The 20,814-nt window shown below is 49.3% G+C and overlaps 1 protein-coding gene across 1 annotated transcript in view; it reads left to right on the top strand.

Moving 5' to 3' along the window:
• Positions 1-19,476, top strand: part of BPI (bactericidal permeability increasing protein) — a 30,191-nt gene extending 10,715 nt beyond the window's left edge. Inside the window, exons 6-15 of the mRNA XM_032607038.1 lie at positions 2,695-2,758; positions 4,129-4,220; positions 7,441-7,617; positions 8,623-8,682; positions 10,113-10,280; positions 11,370-11,437; positions 13,572-13,614; positions 16,420-16,483; positions 17,537-17,613; positions 19,093-19,476. Of these exons, the coding sequence (XP_032462929.1) occupies positions 2,695-2,758; positions 4,129-4,220; positions 7,441-7,617; positions 8,623-8,682; positions 10,113-10,280; positions 11,370-11,437; positions 13,572-13,614; positions 16,420-16,483; positions 17,537-17,613; positions 19,093-19,131 (852 nt within the window). The 3' untranslated portion in view covers positions 19,132-19,476. The remainder of the gene's footprint in view (positions 1-2,694; positions 2,759-4,128; positions 4,221-7,440; positions 7,618-8,622; positions 8,683-10,112; positions 10,281-11,369; positions 11,438-13,571; positions 13,615-16,419; positions 16,484-17,536; positions 17,614-19,092) is intronic.
• The last annotated feature ends 1,338 nt before the right edge of the window (positions 19,477-20,814 follow it).

Raw genomic sequence — 20,814 nt, 5'->3', positions numbered from 1 at the left:
CTCTTAATTAGTCTAAGATATTGTTTAGAAGAGAGTATGGGCCTGAATGAATGAATGGATGGATGGATGAATAAATGAAGTGTCAGGGTGTCCCTGATGTTACGAAGGCCTGGAAATGGCGAGGAATGAGTTTGGGAGTCCACTCCCCAGGAATTCAGAGAGAAGAGTGGGCGTCTGAGGGAAGGAAGGGTCTATATAGAGTGTGGATGGGGGTGGGGGCTGAGGAGGGTGGCAGCGGACAGGCAGGCGCCAGGCTGCCGTGTGATTTGCTGTGATTTGGAGCCCCCTAGTGGCCCTCATTAGTAACTGGCATTGGAGGGCAGCAGCTGAGGGCAGGCAGCCCAGGTGTCCAGCTGGCCCTTCGCTGCCAGATGTACCGCCTGCTCTCACCTTTGGGCCACTTGGAGCAGAGGCACGGGTTTCTCCGAGAGCGACATTCTTAGTCTCCTTGGGACATCCAGAGTTTTATGTGATAGAAACACACTCCATGAAAACCAAAATTTCTCCTTCCTTCCTTTCCTTCCTCCCTCCCCCGCCCCAGATAAAATAACTTGATTGACAGTGGGGAAGGCAGGAGGGAAGTGTGGAGGTGCTCTATCTGCCCTGTGGGCAGATAGGGGGACCAGTACTGTGGAGGAGTGGGAACCTGACGGGTTTGGTTGAGATGTGCTGGCCTTGGGGGCCTGCGGGACATCCAGGGACTTGGTCCAGGAGGCAGCTGGACTCTCAGGCTGGAGCTCAGGGGAGATGTCTGGCTGCAAACCAAGGTCTGGGTGCTGGCCACAGGTTGGGGACGTGGAGCGGGGGACCCAATCAGGGTCCCCCCAGGCATGGCTGAGACAAAGATTCAGGTGCGAGTGTTTTATTGGGCGGGGATCCCAGGCGAGGGGTGGGGAAGAGAGCTGGGGACAGGAACATTATTGAGTCGGCTACCACTCTGGACAGCTGGGGCTCAGAGATGCACACACCTCAGAACTGTCCCAAAGGGGTGGGGAAGATGGGTATTTATCCATCAACTCTCACCCCTCTTTCTGGCTGCTGTAACTCCTTGGCACTTGGGAGCAAGGTCCAGGGATTAAAGTCCTCAGGCAGGGAGAGTTGGTGGGTGTGTAGGGAGCTGTCATGCCAAGCGCAGGGGACCCCCGCGGTGGACCAACAATGTCCCACAGGGGCCATGGGCATGTATGGCAAGCTCCAGAGGGGCTCCTGGGTGGAAGGAGCGGGGAGTCCCAGGAGATCAACATCTTCACGAGGGAAAAGGAGCTCACAGGGTGTCCGAGGAAGAGGAAGTAGCGGGCCAGGTGGAGAGCGGGGAGGGTCCTCAGTCAGAGACAGTGACCCATCATGCCAGGGGCTGCCCAACAGGCAAGAAATGCAAGGACTGGAGAGACTCCGTTGGATGAATGAGGTCATTCAAGACGTCGGGGGAGCAACGTCGTGAAGGCGGGGCTTATCTGACCACCGCCACCTACTGCACCACCTACCCCATCAGCCCCAATGGGTCAAATTAAGGAAGCCTGTGATTTTAATCCTCTATTCCAGCTATTGCTTCGAAACAAATAGCCCCAAATACAGCGTCATCCAGCAACGACCATTTGATAATGTTCACGGATTCTGTGGATCAGGAAATCAACAGGCACAGTGGGACCAGCATAGCTTGTCTCTGCGCCATGATGTCTGTACCTCATCTGGGAAAGCTCCAAAGCTTGGGGCTAGAGTCATCCAGTGGGATCCTCGCTCATGTCCGTGGTGCCTGAGCTGGGAAGACCTGATGCTCGGCTCAGCCGGGGCTGTTGAGTGGAGCATCTACCCGTGTCCCCTCCATGGGGCTGGGGCTTTGCACAGCTCATCAATGGGTTCCAGAGGGAGCATCTCAAGAGACCAAAGTGGAAGCTGCACAGCCTTTTATGACCTCACCTGGGAAGTTACACAATGTCACTTGCGCTGTTTTCTATTGGTTAGAAGCAAGTAGCCACCCCGCCCACCCAGATTGTAGGGGAGAGTTCACAGACTCCACCTCTAAATGGGTGTGACAGGGCCACATTCCAGAAGAGCAAATGGAATGGAAAATATAACCCACAGCGCTCCATTTTACAGATGAGAAAATAAGGGTCTCTTTTCTCATAGAAATGGAGTAACTTCCTCAGTGGCAAAATCAACATGTGACCCAGGGCTTCTCAGACCAGTGCTTGTTCCCCTATGAGTTATGGGAGGGAAACGGCTGGGAAGTCTTCTCTGGCCACACAAAGCAAAGATGAGGGTGCCCACCCAGGCTTGAGCAGAGGACCTGCCTCCTGCTCCTAGAAGCACACACAGGGGAAGGCTGACATCTGACCACCTCCTGTTCATTTTTTCACCACCTCATTCCACAAAGGGTCTGAGTGCAAACAAAAACAAACAAACAAAATCTCACATTAAAAAATAGAAAACATAAATACCCATCAGGAAAGCTCCATGCCAGAGTAGGAAATAAAATGCAGATGTGCAGGTCATACAGTCATATAAAGTTACTATTTCCAAGTTACATGTTGAACTCTGAGCTTCCTGGTGGCCAAAGAGAAAAGGGAAACTTGAGTAGTTTTATGATTTTCAAGAAAACATTCAAGAAGAGCAAAACATGTCTGGATAATTATTCTCAGAAGACATTTTCCACTATAGGAAAACTTTGCTGATCAGTTCTTTTGTTCTCCCCAGATCTGCAAGGTAGTGACCAGTACCGTATCCTCCAAGCTGCAACCTTATTTCCAGACACTGCCAGGTAAGGAGGCTGGGGTAGAAGGGGGAGGGGGTGAGGGACACAGGGAGAGTGTGATGGAGCCAGCAATTTTCCTAGGCAGGCCTGGGCTTGGGTGGGAATGGGTAGCACAGATTATTTTCAAATGGCAATTGGCATCAGATCCCCTATTGGGCCAGGTCCTTGTGGCAGGTCCAGAAGTTTAATGGAAAAGCAGCTCTGCAGGGGCCAAACAACAAATACCTGCAGCCCTCTGGAGCCAGAGATACATAGCTGGCCTGAGATCTGAGGCTGATCACTTCCCCTCTCAGGGCCTCAGTTTCCATATCTTTAAAATGGGGACAATCTTCTCTTTCCCCAAATGCTTGGTAAATGGTGAAGGGCTGCAGTAGGTGGGGGAGGACCCGTATGGCCAAGTGCTCACCATGTGTCATGTACCCAGCAGAATGGTTTCCTCTCGGCCTCCTAACACCCCACTGAGATCACTGTTTTGTCCCAATTTTACCACCAGGAAACGGAGGCTCAGAAAGGAGCCGAGGCTTACCTGAGGTCAAGAGGCAGTAAGAAGCAGAAACAGGATCCCAAGCCTGTGCCCCAAACCGCTGCCTGGGCTGCCTCCCTGTGGAGCCTGGTTTGGCTGGCACATGGCACATGTCCATTTCAGATACATTCCCTTCCCCGAGGCATCGCCCCAGCCCCTCCAGGCACAGGGCCCCTCCTGGGCGTGTTCAGTGCAGTTGCAGTGTCCAGGGTTTGGCCTCACCAGGCAGGAAAAAGATTTTGGCTTGAGTCCCAGCCTTGTCACTCACCAGCTTTGCCATCTTAGACTAGTTACCTTTTCTGAGACTCGGTTTATTCCCCACTAACATAGGGAGGAAGGGCTAAAGGAGAAACCAATATTTATTTAATCCTCATCGATTACTGCTGGGAAACAGAGAAACCACTCAGACCTAAAGCCCGTCTGGGCTCAGCCTGGGATATTATCACTGCTAATAATGATCCCTTCTGGCTTTTGAGTTCCTACCATGCACAGGGCATTGTCAAGGTCACTAGTAGTACCCCATTTTACAAATGAAAAAATGTGGCTCAGAGAAATGAAAGGACTTGTCCAAGGTCACATAGATTTCAATTCAAGCCCAGGTCTTTCTGCTCCTTGACTCTGTGTTTTAGCCACGTCTCTGGGCTGTTGGAAGAAGGGAGAGAGATGATATCTGTGAATGTGGGGTGTGGGCTCATTTTCCTTTAAGGAGACCTCAGGGAGGGCTCCCTGGAGGAGGTAGGAATGGAATTAGCACTGCAGGTCTTGATTCAACTTTAGGGGATGCTGCCCCTGCATCCCAGGCCCCAAAGATGCCATGCGGAGCCAGTTCATGGTCCATCTTCTTTCCCCCTAGTGACAACCAAAATAGACAACGTGGCTGGGATCGATTACTCTCTAGTTGCACCTCCCAAAGCCACAGCTGATAACCTGGATGTGCTGTTGAAGGTAAGACTTACACTAAGAATCATACACCCTCACACCTTTGCCTCAGACCACCTCCCCCCACAGACTCCCCATCATCCTTGGAGACAGATCTCATGACTCCACCCCTTTCCTATCCATCCTCACTGCTCTCCCCAGCCCACTCTCCTCATCTTCTCCTGGTTCCAGTCCCACTGGCCTTCCGGCGATTCCTGAAGTATGCTGCGACTGCTCCCTCCCCAGGGCCTTTGCACTTGCTGCCCCTTCTAAACAGGAGGCTCTGGCCCAGATATCCACAGAAACTCTTCCTTTCCTCCTTCAAGTCTTTGCTCAAATATCTTCTCCCTAAAGAGGCCCTCCCAGACCACTGTTGCTAAAATAGCGCCCTCCTCTTCCCCTATATCCTGCTTTATTTTTCTCAGCAGCACTTAGTACACACGGTCACAAGCTTGTCTCCCTCAATGTGATGAAAGAAAAGGAGCTGTGATTGCTTTGTTCTTTTTTTTTAATTTAGTTTTGGCTGTTTTGGGTCTTTGTCGCTGCACACGGGCTTTCTCTAGCTGCAGCGAGCGGGGGCTATTCTTCATTGCGGTGCGCGGGCTTCTCATTGCGGTGGCTTCTCTCGTTGCAGAGCACGGGCTCTAGGCACGTGGGCTTCAGTAGTTGTGGCATGCGGGCTCAGTAGTTGTGGCTCGTGGGCTCTAGAGCGCAGGCTCAGTAGTTGTGGCACATGGGCTTAATTGCTCCGCGGCCTGTGGGATCTTCCCGGGCCAAGGCTCGAACCTGTGTCTCCTGCATTGGCAGGCGGATTCTTAACCACTGTGCCACCAGGGAAGCCCGCTTTATTCTTTACTGTATGTGTAGCACCTAAAACTATGCTTGGCATATAATAGGTGCTCAGTAAATATGTATTGGATGGATGGATGGATGGATGGATGGATGGATAGATGGAGTTAGTTTCATTTCATGCCACTTTCCCCCTCATTCTCCAGCCTCCAACCAAACTCACTGGCATTGCACTTCCTCAACATATCCAGCTAGTTCCCACCTCAGGGCCTTCGTCCTGTCCATTCCCTCTGCCTGGACTCCCCTCTTTCCCATGCCCTCCTCTACCCCACTGGCTTCTTCTTATCCTCCAGTGGATGTGGGCTGGGTTGTCGCTCCCCGAGCAGCCTTCTCGGACCTCCTCAGCTGGAATAAGTCCCACTCCCTGAATCCCCTCCGGATGTACCTCAGTCCCTCCACAATCGATGATTGGCTTGTTTGTTTACTATTTACTTGTTTGTTCTAAAACACATTTGATGTCAAAAAGAAAATGTAGAATACACAAAGGAGCAGAGAAATAAATAGGAGGGAAGGAAGGGAGGAAGGAAGGGAAGAAGGAAAGAGAGATTACCCTAATATTACAGCTCAGAGATATGCACTGTTGACACACAAGTTACAGTCTCCCAACCCTCCAATCCTTGTCTCTGCTGAGACACAAGAAATTACACACACACACACACACACACACACACACACACACACACATGCGTAACAGAGGCAGAAACAAATACAGATAAAAACCACATATATAGACGTAGAAGTACATACACACACATGCATGTATACGTCATATTTTACATTCTGTTTTACAACTTTTAAAACCAGAACAGTATAATGTGAACATCTATCAGTGAAATGTCCTCCCGTAGCCCTTTTACTGGCTCTTGGGTCTCTCAGTGGACAGCTTGTGGTAAGGTACGTGGACAGTGCCCCCTCCTGGGGTGTCTGTGCTCTCTCCATTTCTCCCACAAGTTTAACCAGAGCTGCCTCGAATATCCTTATAGCTGGATCTCTGCCCATCTTTGACTATTTCCTAGAAGTGAAATTGCTGGACCAAGTAGTATAGTTTTTTAAAAAATCTAAGTGATACGATGGAATAAAAGATTAAAACAATTCCTATTTATCCCTAGCAAATGAGAATGTCCTGTTTATTGCCCCCTATCCCCACTCGGGGCTCCTGCCCAGAGGTAATGGCTGTCAGCCGTGGAGGGTATTAGCCCTCCGGTCCCCTGGTCCTAAGCATTCACATACATGTATGTGAAAGCCCATCTAGTTTTGCTGAGAATCTGTTTGCACGTAGGAATACACACTGTTCTTCACTTGCTTTTCTCACCTAATGATATACATTAGAGCCGGTTCCTCTTTGGTACATAAGTCCACCTGTTTTTTTAATTTTTGTCTTTTATGTTTTCTTTTTTTGTCTTTTTTTTACACCTGATATTTTTAAGAGTTGCATATGGTATTTATTCTATAATATGAGTGTCACAGTCATTAACTGTAAATAATGAAATGATCCAAAAGTACAGAGACTATTGCATCTTCTCACGTACCCACAACCCAGATTTCAGACATGTTACATATTTTGTCATACTCACCTCTGATTTTTTTGAAATGAAACATTGTAGAAATAAATAGCTGAGGCCCCCTTGGGGACCCTCTACCCTCCAGGGAATCACACGGATGATGTCCCTGTGTGTCCTTCTTGCCTGTGTGTGTCAATAATGTGTATATAGTATGTTTTATAGGCCTTTACATTTTACATAAATGGCATTCTAACATATGTATCCATCTACAATTTGCTTTTTTATAACTCAACATTCTTGTTTCTTTAGCTAAATAAGTGATCTGTTTTCGCAACGTGTTGCCAAATTGCTCTTCAGAAACATAAACATATAATCCCCAGCAGCACGTGAATGCTTTCACCAAAAACTGGGTAGTCTGAGCTTAAAATACACACACACTTAAAGCAGTTTACCTCTCTCTTGAAAATTTTGCTAATTTGATAGATGAAAACAAACAAACAGAACCTCCTTGTTCTCTTAGGAGAATTTCTGCGCTTCTTTGCGAGGTTGAGGCAGAGCCAACGGCGTGGTTGCGCGTGTGCTTGCCGGACTCTGGCTGCCCAGGTTCAGTTCCTGACTCTGCCACTCACCCTTCTGAGTGACCCTGGGCAAGTCACTTCACCTCCCTGAGTGTCCTCTCCTGTAAAATGAGTATAATCTCACCTACCTCACCGTGTTGGTGGGAAAAGCACTTAGAACGTAGCCCCAGGAGGAGATGCTATTGTTAGTTTCTGGCCATGGCTTTCTCCTCTGTGAATACGTGATTGGTATCCTTAGCTCGTTTTTTCTTGGAATGGAGACATCGAATTGTAATTCCTGAAGGATGACCAGGCTCACTCTGCCGCCTCCATCCCCAGGGGGAGTTTTTCAGGCTGGCCCACCGCGGGCCCCCTCCCTTTGCCCCGCCGGCGCTGACCCTTCCCAACGACCACAACCGCATGGTGTACCTGGCCATCTCCGAATATCTTTTCAACACGGCCGGGCTCGTGTATCAAGAGGCTGGAGTCCTGAATTTCACCCTCAGCGATGACACGGTAAGGCCAGGTGGGCTCAGAGACGGTCTGGATCTGAGTCTTCGTTCACAGTTGGGGAGATCAAGGTCTGGACTCTAGAGTCAACCAGACCTGAGTTCAAATCCCGGCTCCCCTCTTTTCCAGCTGGGTGACCTTAGGTGGTTATTCAGCCTCTCAGAAGCTCTGTTTCCTCTACTTCCTCCAAAGGGTGTAATGAGGGTTCAATGAGATATGAATGCTTGTGCAGCCCCAGCACGGGTTTATCAGCACGGAGGAAGTCCTCTGAATACTAACAGGAACAGCCAAAGTTGACTGAGTACTTGCCATGTGTTGGTCTGTAATCCAGCCTTATCATCACATCACCGTTATCGTCATCATCCTCATTGTATATTTGTAGCTGAGTCCTGCTCTGGGCCTCAGTTTACCCATCTGTAAAATGAGGAAACGACCATCTTCTCCAGAGTCTAGGGGCAACCTGATCCCACCCTGGTCACCGCCCGCACAGGGTTCCTCCTACGCTGCTCCCTGAAGAGATGCCACATCCTCCCTCTCTGTAGAGGCACCAAAGGGATGCTGGCCCCCACATGTCCCCCTGTGGAAATAAAGAACAGCCACCCGAATGAGAACTCTTCAGGGCAAGGGAGTCAACCTCTATCATTTGCGTTTGGCAGAGAATCGAAGGCAGACAGGGGGCAGGAAAGCTTTGTAGTGAAAAAAAGGGAGGGCTTCAGGTAGGCTCTTAGGGAGGTTGTCGGTGCGGGGAAGCTGGAGGTGGGCTAACGTGTGCATGGGCCGGGCAGCCTATGGGATTGGTTTGAGCAGCATATTTGACTTTATCAATGCAAAAAATAGGGAAGCTGGCAGTCACTGATCATGCCCTGACCCTTCTGGGTCGGCACTCTATTGTCATATGTGGTCTGGCCATGGTCTGTTTGTATATTCAGCCTCTCACCCCTCACATGGAATTTGCCACCCAATCTATAACATAATCTCCCAAGATCCTTTTCTCTTCTTCTCTCACTACAGTTACCGAAGGAATCCAAGTTCCTCCTGACAACAAAATCCTTTGGAACCCTCCTACCCCAGGTGAGAAAGGATCTGCTCCCCTTTAGTCAGCTTGGTGAGGAGGCCTGGGGGAGCTGAGTAGGACAGGGCTCTGCTGAGCGGCCCACCGAGAGCGCCCCTCTCCAGATCCAGAGGCAGCCCAGCCCGAGAGTATGGAAAGAGCTTCGTGCAGCCCGTCCCCGGTACAGAGAAAGGCTCCAAGCACCCACGTGATCAGGTGTGAGGGTAGATGCTGAGGCCTCATCCATTCAACAAATATTCGTTGAGTGCCCACCACCTTTCTGGGGCCCTGTGCTGGGCATCTAGCAAAACAGACCATATCCCTGCCCTCCTGGAGCTCCAGTCCAGTGGAGAGAGAAAATTATTGTTAGAAACCCAAAACAATAAAAAAGAAAATGCAGACTGTGATAAGTGAAGCCAACACTAATTGGCTGAAGTTGATGAGGTCACTTCAGACAAGGCAGCGGGGGAAGGCCCGTCAGTCTGCTTGGGCGGCCATAAGGAAATGCCACAGACCAGCTGGCTTAAACAACAGAAATTTATTTCTCACAGTTTTGGAGGCCAAGAAGTCCAAGATCAAGGTACCAGCAGATTCAGTTTTTGGTGAGGGCTCTCTTCCTGGCTTGTAGATGGCTGCCTTCTTGCTGTGTCCTCAGATGGCCTTTCCTCTGAGCACATGGAGAAAGAGCAAGAAAGCTCTGGTGTCTCTTCTTATTAGGACAGAAATCCTGTTGGACCAGGCCCCAGTCTGATGACCTCATTTAATCTTAATTACTTCCTATGGGCCCCACCTCCAAATACAGTCACACTGTGGGTTAGGGCTTCAGTATATGAGTTTGCGGGGGATGGTGGGGGGGCAGGGAGACACAAACTTTCAGTCCATAATGGCTTCTTCGTTGGTGGCACTTCCAGAGATTTTTATACAGGAGGTACTGGTGTAGAGGAGGTGTGACTGGTAGGGGGCCAGGGGAATTGTCTTGAGGCTTCATTTGCATAACAATAGCATTCTTTTTACTCAGACTGTGAATTTACCTGGGAGAGGATTGGATGCTCGCTGAGATGGGGGTGTTGCCAAAGCTCTCCTCTGTTCCCCCTTGAAGTCACCACTGCTCTCTAGACTTGAAGGAAGGAAAAGAGCGAAGCTAGGGAAGAATACAGGACAAGCATTCAGGGAGAGGGAACAGAGAGTGCAAAGGGTTTTAGATGGGAAGAGAGCAGGTCATATTTGAGGAAGAGAAGTCCCTTGTGGCTGGGGTTAAAGGGCGAGAGGTAGAAGCATGGGGCGTGAGGTTGGCAGGGAACCAAGTGCTGAATTATGCAGTCTTTACGATTTATTCCAAAAGCAATGGGAAGACATTGGTGGTGTTTATGCAGGACCAGGACAAGATTGGATTTAGAAACATTTTAATAAAATTGCCCCTTTTGTTGGTTGTCCCTGCTGGGGGCTGCAGGTGGCTAAGATGTTCCCTGACATGAAGATGCAACTCCTCATCTGGGTCTCCTCCCCACCGAACATTGCCGTGTGCCCCACCGGCCTTCACCTCACCTTTGCCCTGGATACCCAGGCCGTTGCTGTCCGCCCAGACTCCTCTTTGGCCCCCCTCTTCCTGCTTGAGATGGTAAGCTGCTCCCGGGTGAGAACAGATGGGGAGCCCTGGACAGGGCCAAGAGCATGGCCCTCAGAGTCAGAGGGACCAGTGTGAATCCTGCCCAGACTCAAGCCTGGACTGTGTGTTTCCAGGGCCTGAGACTGGAGCCACTGTCCTACTGCTTCTGACTCCTACCGGCATTCATTCATTCCGTTGTTCGTTCCGTCGTTGGCTTGAAATATGCGTACTATTTCCAATTCATTCACTTGTATCTTTGGTCATTCAATTATGTATTTGTGGATTTGTTCATTCATTTATTCATTCAATTATTCATTTGACTGCTATCTTGAAATATACTATATCTTTGCTGGTTCATACATACATTCATCTATTCCATTATTCATTTACTTATACCTTTGTTCAGTTGATCATTCATTTGTATATTTGTTCATTCATTCCTTTATCATTTATTCACCCATGCATATCTTTATTCTGTCCTCTGTGAGTTTAATCCTTCACTTATTCAAGTATTTACTCCATGATTGACTTGTGCATTCATTCATTTGATCGCTCTGTCACGCCGCAAACATTTGGTGCTACCCACTCTGGCAGTTGAAGGCAAGGGCCAGATTCTCCCCACCAGGAGGTACTCAGGTCTGCCCAGTCTCAGGCTGAGGCCCATTTTCCCCACTTTGCAGATTCAGTGGGTTCTGAGGGGGTTGCCCAAGGCCACACAGACAGTGGGCAGGAAAGCTGAGGTTGGGAATCTTGGCTTCCTGACTCAGTAAACATTCGTTGTGTGAATGAATGAATGAATGTCTGTGGGAATAGGGCTGGCCTGGACTCCAGCCCCACAGCGTGTCTCCCACAGTCCACGGGAGTGGCCTGGGAACGCTGAAATGGTCTCAGAAGCAGGGGGAGAAAATGGTAATTGGTTGACAGGCCAGGACTCATCAACAAGCACAAGGTTTGCAAAAGGAAGAGTCCTCTCCTCCGTGGGTCCCGCAGGTGGGATCCTCTGCCGAGCCTTTGTGAAGCTTACCTTCCGGTCTTGGAGGCTTCGCAGAGTCCGCAGCCCCTGAGTCAGGGGCCTTCACTTCCTGGATTGTTTCTTTGCAGTACGTGAACGTTTCTGTGGATATTGGTGCCAGGTCAGACAGGCTTGTTGGAGAGCTCAAGTTGGACAAGTAAGTGGGCCTGTGGGCACGCGAGGAGGGGACTGCCCACCTGCTCTTGGTGCCCGTGGGCTAGCAATGACCTTACAACGTGCCAAGCTTTCCTGTTCATCCATGACATTTAAGCCTCAAACAGCGTGTGGTGGGCACCATATCTGCATTTTGCAGACTGTGAAACTGATGCTCAGAGATGAAGTGACCTGAGACCACACAGTATAGGGTGACCAACCATCTCGGTTTGTCTGCAGTGTCCCAGTTTTAGCACTGAAAGCCCTGCAGCCCAGGTCACCCCCCACCCCATCCTAGGCCCACTCACGGCTGGGCAGTGCCAGCTGATGACTCTGCTCCAGCCCCCAGCCACTCCACGTCCCTGGCCTTCCTTGGCACTTGGAAAACACTTCAACTTCTTCACACCCTTCCTTGGGACTTCGTCAGCCAACTCCTGCTGGGAGACTCTGGAATCCGTGCCTGGGTTGGAATCCCAGCAGAGGAGGTTGTGGTTAGGGATGTGGGCTCTGAGGTTGAGCCTGTTGCCTTGGAAGCGCAGCTCACCTTCGGCAAGCACTGAACTCTCCAAACTTCAGTCAGTTTCCCTGGCTGGTAGAATAAGCCCAATAATTGTTCTTTGCCGACAGCATCATTTTGAGGGTGAAATGAGGTATTAATATGTGTTGCAGTGCTTAGAACACTTCGAGGGATACAATAAGCAAGAGGAAAAGAGAAAGACAGAGGGGCACACAGAAAAAGAAAAAAAACATCAGAAATGAGGGAGGGTCAGAAAGAGACAGAGAGACAGAGAGAGACAAGGGAAGGGAGGGAGAGACGCAGAGAAAGAGAGAGTGAGAGCAAGACAGACAGACAGATGGAGAGACACATTAACAGGAGAGACAGAGAGACACAAAAGGTGGAGAGGAGAGAGAGACAAGCAGATACACAGAGGTCAAGAGTGAGGGAGACACACAGAGTCGATGCGTTGACCCCTGCATTCCAACCTGGCGTCTACATCTTCGTTGCTTTCACACTGTTTAAATTGAGTCGACCCACATTCCTCCCCAGTTCTGCCTTCTCTCTGGCACAGAGCTGTCCTTCTTAACCTTGAGTTTGGCTCCTGAGGTTTACGTGCTGCTTATTTCCCCTGGCATCATTTTGACAAGTGTTACTGCTTTAGAAACATGTGGATTTAATTTTCCTGGAAACACCCATGGGCCGCTCAAGTAGAGGAGCCGGGGAAAATAGAGCTGGGTGATGGCTGAACACAGACTTTCTAAAATATGCAGGGATGGGGGTGGTGGGAGTTCATAGGCAAGAGTTTTCAAACTTTGTAGGGTACTGGAGACAACAAAAGCTTTGACATCAGGGAGACCTGTTTGAAATTCTACTTGGCTGGATGTTAGCTGTGTGACCTTGGGCAGATTGCTTGACTTCTCTGAGCGTCAAGGACCTCATCTGTAAAATGGGAGTGTGATGGCCCTTGGCTCTTGGGTATTACAGGAATTCAATCGGATAAAGCAACCAACATAGCAAATGATAGGGGTTCAATAAATAGCCATTTATTTACCTATTTCCTAGATCATTGTTAAGATGCCATAAAGTCTGCAAATATGGGATTGTTTATTGGCTCAAATAATTGAAAAGTCCAAGGATTTCAGGCAAGGGTGGATCCAAGTGCTCAAATGATATCCTTACAACTCTGACTCTCTTGATCTCTTGGCTTTACTATCCCTTATGCTGGCTTCATTTCCCAGCAGGCTGTCACCAAGTGATGGCAAAAATTGTTACCAGCATCTCCCTAATTTTGCTGGAGAAAAGAGAATACCTCACTTCCAATATTTCCAGCAGAAGTCCTAGGACCAACTCTCATTGGACCAGCATGGGCTAGAGGTCAATCCTTAAAGCAATCACCGTGGCAGGGGAGATAGACTCTGCCCTTTGGCCAGCCCACCCCGGAACCCAGCATTAATAATGTAGGGAATGGGTGACTGGCCAAAAGGAAAAATCAGGGGGCTGTCACCATAGAAAGGGGGAATGGATACAGGATGGGAAAACCAGACAGCATCTACCAGAGTGGGCCCCTTCTCCCCAGCAACTGAACTCTAATATGAGTCAGGCTAATGGTGGTTTCCACTTCCCCCTCCCCTTCTCACAGGCTGCTCCTGGAACTGAAGCACTCGGACGTTGGCCCCTTCCCGGTGAGTCTGAGGCCATCGGTGGCTCCTTCCTTCCTCTGATCTTGAGATAACTGTCCTGAGGGCACCTGGGCTCATAGCATCATTTCAACAGACCACTGGTTCATTTGCATATAATTTGCCTGTGAAGTAATGATGCAGGGAGCTTTGTGGGCACAGTGACCCGAGCTGGAATTGCTGCTCCAAGCTTACTAACTGTGGGCCTTGGGCAAGTCCCTTCCCCTCTGTGAACTTCATATCTTCCCCACAAATCAGGGATAATCCTTTCCACCTGAGTTAGTGTGGTGAGTTTTAAATGGGATTAAATGTGCACAGTCAGGTACAGAAAATCTGCTCAACAGATGTTTGTTGAATAAACGAGTTAATTACTTTATTGAGTACCTACTATGTGGCAGGCACTGTTCCCCAGGTGTGGGAATGTGCTGATGAATTAGATAAGAAGTGACTTCTTCTAGAGCCTACATTGTAGTAGAGAAACAGACAATAAGAAATGAAGAAGATCATTTCAGTCAAGATCAATGCTAGGAAAAACTAAGTGGAGGTGGGGTAGAAAGTGATGGGGGAGGTTAAGGGTTAGACCATGTGATCAGGGAAAGCTTCTCTGGGGAGGTGATATTTGGGCTGAAGAAGCCTGCAAGGTGAAGATCTGTTGCAGCCAGAGGGAATAGAAGGAGAAAAGGCTCTGTGCTGAAACAAGCTTGGCATGTTTGGGGAATGCAGAGAAGCAGTGTGGCTGGAAAAAGCAAGTAGGGGCTGTAGAGAGGCAGGCAGGGGCTGGCTCGCCTGAGCTTTCTGGACTAGAACAGGTTGTGTTCAAATGGCAGCGAGAAGCTGGTGAACGTTTCCTGCATGGAGTGACATGATCTGATGTATACTTTATAAAAGATGCCTCTGGCTGGGATGGGGGGAATGGATTACGGGGGACGAGAGTCAGACCATGTGGATCGTTGGGGAGGCAGGTGCATTTGCCCATGTGAGAGATGATGGAGGCTGGGTCCAGGCCAGGAAGAAGGAGAAAGATGGTGGATTGGAGACACACTTTGGAAGTAGAATTAGAACTTGGTGAGAGATTTGATGTGTGTGGTGGGGGGAAAAGACAATGAAGAATGACTCCTAGATGTTTGGCTTGAGCAGCTGGGCGAATGAATGGCAGAGTCACTTAGAGATTGAGTAGGGCAGGTGGGAGGGAGATGACAGGTGTCTTGCCAGCCCAAGTAGATGATTCCACTACCCGGAATCACAGACTGTCATCCAATAGACTCACCCCTGCTGCTCCCCCATCACCACCCTCTGGCACTGGTGGGGAGTTGCCCGTGTAGATAGCAGGTCAAGTGTACTTCAACAGCCGACCTGAATGAGCATCGCTCTTGTGGCTTCCATTAGAAGCTACAGTGTGCTAATTCTGTCCACAGCACTCTACCGCACATGGCCCGAATCTTCCAGAGAGCCTCTTGCTAAACCTCTGGAGAACATTTCCTTAGATCTCTGAAATGCCCCCCAAGATTTCTGCTGAGTGGGTGCCTTATAAGCCACCCAGCCCTGAAGTCAGTCCCAACATCCCCTCCAAATCCAATGGAAATCCAGCCAGCCATTTCCATCTCATAAGAGTACAACAGACAGAAGGACCCAAAGCAACCTCAGTGTATTTTCATGGATTTACTGGTGCCAAGGCTCTCATGGTGGCAGCTGGACCCAGTCGGTAACTAACTTCTGCTTCCGCAGAAAATAAAAATTTAAAGTTCCCAGATTCATGAGAAGAAGGGCACCACATTTGATGAGCCCAGGGAACTACAGTCTGGGGAAGGAAACTCAATTGTTCTAGAAACAAAAATGTACATATTTACAAGGTGTAAATGTCACCACTACAGGCGATCATCTTGAGGGTGTTACATTATTTTTGAATTTTTTAAATTATAGCAAAAGCAAAACATATACATTATAGAAGAGTCAGAACCTACAGATTTGCAAAACAAACAAATAAAAACCATTCCTGTCTTCACCACTTAATTAATAATTTGGAGTACATCCTTCCTGACTTTTTTCTATGCATATTTAATAACAGAATGGAATTACATGGTTTCTGTAGCCTACTTTTTCTTTATTTTTACATTTTTATTGGAGAATAGTTGATTTACAATGCTGTATTAGTTTCTGCTGTACAGCAAAGTGAATCAGTTATACATCAGCCTGCTTTTTCTTACTCAAAAATATATCACGAATAATTTGTGCTGATAATTATATTTCTACAAAATCATTTTTAATAGGTGCATAGTATCTTTTAGTATCAAAGTGCCACCACGTTCCCCAGATGATTCCCCAATTGTTGGACATGTAGGTTGCTGTTAATTTATTGTTTTGGTCCTATCTATCGCACTACTTCATTTCCTTAGGATAAATGCCTTAGAGGCATGTTTGCTGGCCCACCACGCACACACATTTTTAAGGCTTTGGATGAACATTGCCGAATAGCCCTCCAAAAGTTTGAACTAGTTTGCTCTCTAGCCCACAGTGTCTGAGCGGGTGCATTTTCTTATGCAAAGTTTTTCACATTTAAATACTCTGAGACGACCTTCCTTACCTCAGCCTTGCCCCCTACAGTCTAGAATGTGATTTGTATCTGGAACCTTTAAAGCAAAAGGGGTCACTTTGGTGACCTTGTTCGAACTGCAGAGTTTTCGCGTCACCCCTGTGTCCATCTCTCAGCGGTTTTCCCAGCTGTGAGGTTGCCCTGGGTGGGAGGGAGGGTGATGGAGGACAGCTGGTGCTACAGTGCCCTGATGTGTGTCCCATCGTCCTTGTGACCCCCAGGTTGAATTGCTGCAGACTATCATGAACTACGTTGTGCCCACTGTCGTGATTCCCAAGATTAACAGTAAGGAGTTTTGGAGAAAGGATTGATTTTCAGTCCTGGGGAAGAGGTGGGGTGGGGGTGGGGTTCGGTCCTGAAACCACCCAATACCCAGCCCCAGCTGTGGTAGCTGGAGGTGGTGCCCTCAAATGAGCCTCAAATGGCATCTGACCCAGAAAAGGGATGGGAAAAACGGTTGAGTTCCTCCTATGTGCCCATCCAGCCTTTGAGACAGCCCCTAGAGACAGGGGATAGCAAAGGCGCCAGTTTTCATAGGAGGAAATGGGAGATCAGAGAAGTTAAGTGATTGTTCCAGGTCACAGAGAAGGTGAGAGATGGAACTGGGATTTGATCCCAGCCCTGAAGCCAGAGCCCTAGGTCTTTTTCCACCTCTGAGAGAGAAGGACCAAGGAAGAAGGGCGAACCTGGGATAACGCTTCCACTCAGCTCACTCACTGGTGAAACCCCTGACCTTTGCAGAGCCAGGGGCAAGGGCACAAATAGCGGCCCCCATGCTGTGTAACTAGAACACTTAGAAATTGTAAATGAAGACAACAAATTATTATGTATAGTCTCTGGCTTCTCCTCCTACCTTGACAAATGCAGCTTCATAATGACCTGAGGGACCAGGTTGGAGTTTAGAATTCTCCAGAGTTTCACAGCAGAATGTGGCGGGATGGGGGAGCTGGACCACAGCCCGTTTCCAGTTTCATCCTAAACGTGGAGGGGCTTCATGTGCATATCCATCCCATGTCCCCGGGGGGCCCTCCACAGCCCAGCAAGCAGCCGCTCCTGCTGTCACTCGGGCTGGGTGTGCACCAGCATGCCGGCACCCTCAGGAGGGTGGTCTTGGGGCTGAGCGGGTGGGAATTCACCAGTCCTGGGTGCTCAGAGCGCGGTGGAGGAGAGAGTGGAAGATTCCAGGCAGCCTCTTCACAGGTTTCTTCCCAGAGCCGGGCCAGGGGAGCTGCCGGCCGGCCGGGCTGGCTGTCTCAGATCCTTGCCGCTCCCTCTACCTCCCTCTTCCCTACAGAGGAAGTACCTTAACCTTAACCTCTACCTTAACCTCCAATGCAGAGAAGCTGCAGAAAGGCTTCCCTCTCCCGCTGCCCGCCTCCATCCAGCTCTTCAACCTGGTGCTTCAGCCTCACCAGGTGAGTCCCCAAGCTCTCCTTCGCCAAACCTCCCATCACAATAGCCACCTTCCTCCATGTCAGCTCTGGATCAAGCGCTTTCTACCCTTTCAATAATCCCAGAGGGTGGGCGCTGTTACTAAACAGAGAACAGAGGCTAAGACTCAGAAAAGCCACACGGCCATTACATGAAGTCCAAAGTCAAAGCCAGGTCCCTGCTTTTAACCATGGGCTGCACCACTCCCACCCTCCCCTTGGTAAAAATGGAACTCACGTGGTGGCCCCAAAGCCTCTTTTATAAGGCGGATGCACTTAAATACTTGACAAGTAGGTGTCACGTGCCTTCCTTTGCATCCAGCATCCTTCTAGGCCCTGGGGTATAAAGCGCAGGGTCTGGCAGATTAAGATACGGGAATGGACGGCCTCATCTTCCCTTTCCCTCACCCTGACCCCCCGACAGCCTCTGACACTATTTTCCCCATCCATGGAATGCTTTCTTCTCTTAGCTTTGAAGATTCCCTCTCCTGGTTTTCCAGCCACCTCTCACTGGGCTGTTTGGTCTCCTTTGCTGGTTCCTCCTTCCCCTACCAGTGGGAGTTCTCCAGGGTTTCTGCCCCGGCCTCCGCCCTTCCCCCCGCTATTGCTTTCTCTGGTCACTTTCATCAACTCAGGCTCAACAGCCACCTTTGTGCCGCCCGGTGACCCGGCCGTGCTTCCAGTCTCTTCTACGTGCCCAAAGTGTACATATGCTGGTTTCCTCGGTGCCTCCATCCTTAAACCCACTGTGTCCCAACAAAGCTGATAACTCTGCAAGGAAACCATCACCCACTCTTACATTCCTTACCGCTGTGCATGGCTTCCTGATGTCCTGGTGGCCCTCCTGGGAAACCTCCGCCCAGCTTCCTCCCTCTCCCTCACCCCCCACATCCATCCCATCAATCCCTGATTCTTTAAACTTAATGGGAGAACTGCCAGGGCTAAGAGACAGTAGAGAAATAGCTGAGCGAGCAGAGGAAACACATTCCCCATGTTCCCTACATTTTACCAAGTTCATCCTTAAAATTAAAAAATGACCCCATAGGCACAATTTAATTCCTTCATTTCTGAAAATTCTGAGTGAAGGGCAGGAAGGAGCAAAAGAGAAGTGGTTTTGCAACTGTGATTGCAAGGAGGGCTCCCTGGAGCTGCCAAGAGGCAGGGATGACAAGTGAAGGCCTTCCCAGCAGCCCAGGGGTCTCAACGTCTGAGAAGAAAACAGCTGGCAGAGAAGCTGCTGACAGATTCACGGGCCTTGGCAGCCACTGATGTGCAGACCCCAGGGGTGGGATGCCAGGTGCCCCCCACCCCACTCACTCCTGCCTTTCTGTCAGCAGACAGGCACCACTCTCTCCTTCCCGACAGACAGGCTCCCAGAGTTTCCTTCTAAAAACCCAGCGTCCCCATATTCACAGATGAGGGGTACACTTCTGGCTGATGACAGCCTTCTCATCTCTCCCCCAGGATTTCCTCCTGTTCGGTGCAGACGTCCGCTACAGCTGAAGTCCCCATGGGTGCTGGGGGCTGTCAGTCACATCGGGAGGTGAGGGGCTGTCAGCACCCTAACCCTGACAGGCCCCATGGGGCACGGGCTGCCTCCCTCCAGGCTTCCCTCTCTAGCTCTTGACTCGGAGACTCTTGCAAACGTCTCTGAACTCAGATTCAGAAATGATCTAAACATGGGAACCTTGTTCCTTGGGAAAGTGTGTGGTGTGTATTTTAGGGATTATGAATTTCTTTCAAGGGCTAAGGCTGCATGGACATTTCCTCCAGGAATTGCATTTCAATTGTAATCACAATATTTCTCTTTGTGCTTCACACAACATTAAAAAAGAAAAATAACAAAAACCCTGTTTTTTCTGTGGAATTCTGTGTGATGGTATGGTTTCTTCTTGTCCATCCATTCGTTCATTGGCTGTACGCAGTGTGGCCAAGATACAATCACCTCTTTTTAGTTCTCTAATTCATTTCTTGAGCCCCCCACATGCTTTCCTTAGCAGAAACTCCCACTGTCCCTTTTTGAGGGCATCCCTCATTCAACAATCCCCAAGAATAATTGGGGTTTACTTAGTCCAAAGAGAGTGGGTCTTGCTTCCTAATGTCAGGCAGAGGTCTGTAGAGTGGCTCTGTCCATTGGGATGTTGTTCCTGCTACTGCCACATGGTGTCGCTGTTGAACAGTGATTCCGCACCGCCCATTGTCTTCCTGTGCAGTCATCTACCGCGGCTGTTGCTCCTGTCACTACCACGCGGGGTCGCTGTCGAGCGCTTATCCTGCACAGCCCGTTTTCTCTGCCCCACACTTGGGCTCCACCTTGATGGCTCTCTTAGTCCATGCTTTCCCGCCCAGCCATTGGGCCCAAAGCAGAACACTGAGTCAGGGGACAGAGGCCTTTGGAGTTTTTAGTCAGTCACATTCTCAGCTGCAGTTAACACTTCCCCATGACTCTCCAGGCTGGTATGGAAGCCCGATTACCAGCCCAGACTGTTGTTGGACTCTTGGTGAGTTTCCCTGGGGACTTTGGGCCATTTCCTATCATGGAACATCAGGTGTGGCTATCTCAGGCCATTAGATGGAGCCTAAGAGCACTGTACTTGAAACTGGTGGAACATTCCTGGAAAGCCTCCTTAGATGTTGACATTTTGGTCTGAGACCAGAAAAATGAAGAAGAGTTTGAAGCAGGCAGTGGTGTATGGATGACATGACCAGATTTCGTTTTAAATATGTTTTTTTTGTGTGACTTCTGAAAGCATTAGAGGGGCAAGAGTGGAAGAGGGTGGGCACAAATTAGGAGTCTGTTGTCCTTCAGAATTCATCCAGGCTGGTGCTAGTAAAAATGGAGAGAAACACTGCAGTGAGGAAAAGCAGATAAAAGACATTTTTTAATTTTAAAAGAAAAATGTACATGCTTCTGCTAACATCATTGATTCTCTGTTAAATGGAGGTAGAGACTCTGGGGCAACACAGGGGAAGGGAGGGACTTTGATCAAGCACAGCACACTAATGATTTCATTTAATCCTCACAGCACTTTCCATCCCCAGGGTGAAGATTTGTTCAGTCCTTGTAGATTGAGTCACTCCCTGGATTACACATCTGGTAAGTGGCTGAGCTGGGATTCCTGACTTTTATGTCATCAGAGCCCATGCTCTTTCCACTCCTCCCAGATGTCCAAATCTTGCCTGTTT

Source organism: Phocoena sinus, chromosome 15, assembly GCF_008692025.1.
Source record: "Phocoena sinus isolate mPhoSin1 chromosome 15, mPhoSin1.pri, whole genome shotgun sequence".
Lineage (NCBI taxonomy): Eukaryota > Metazoa > Chordata > Mammalia > Artiodactyla > Phocoenidae > Phocoena > Phocoena sinus.
Note: the sequence above shows the minus strand (reverse complement) of the source record. Positions and strands in the feature narration are given on the sequence as shown.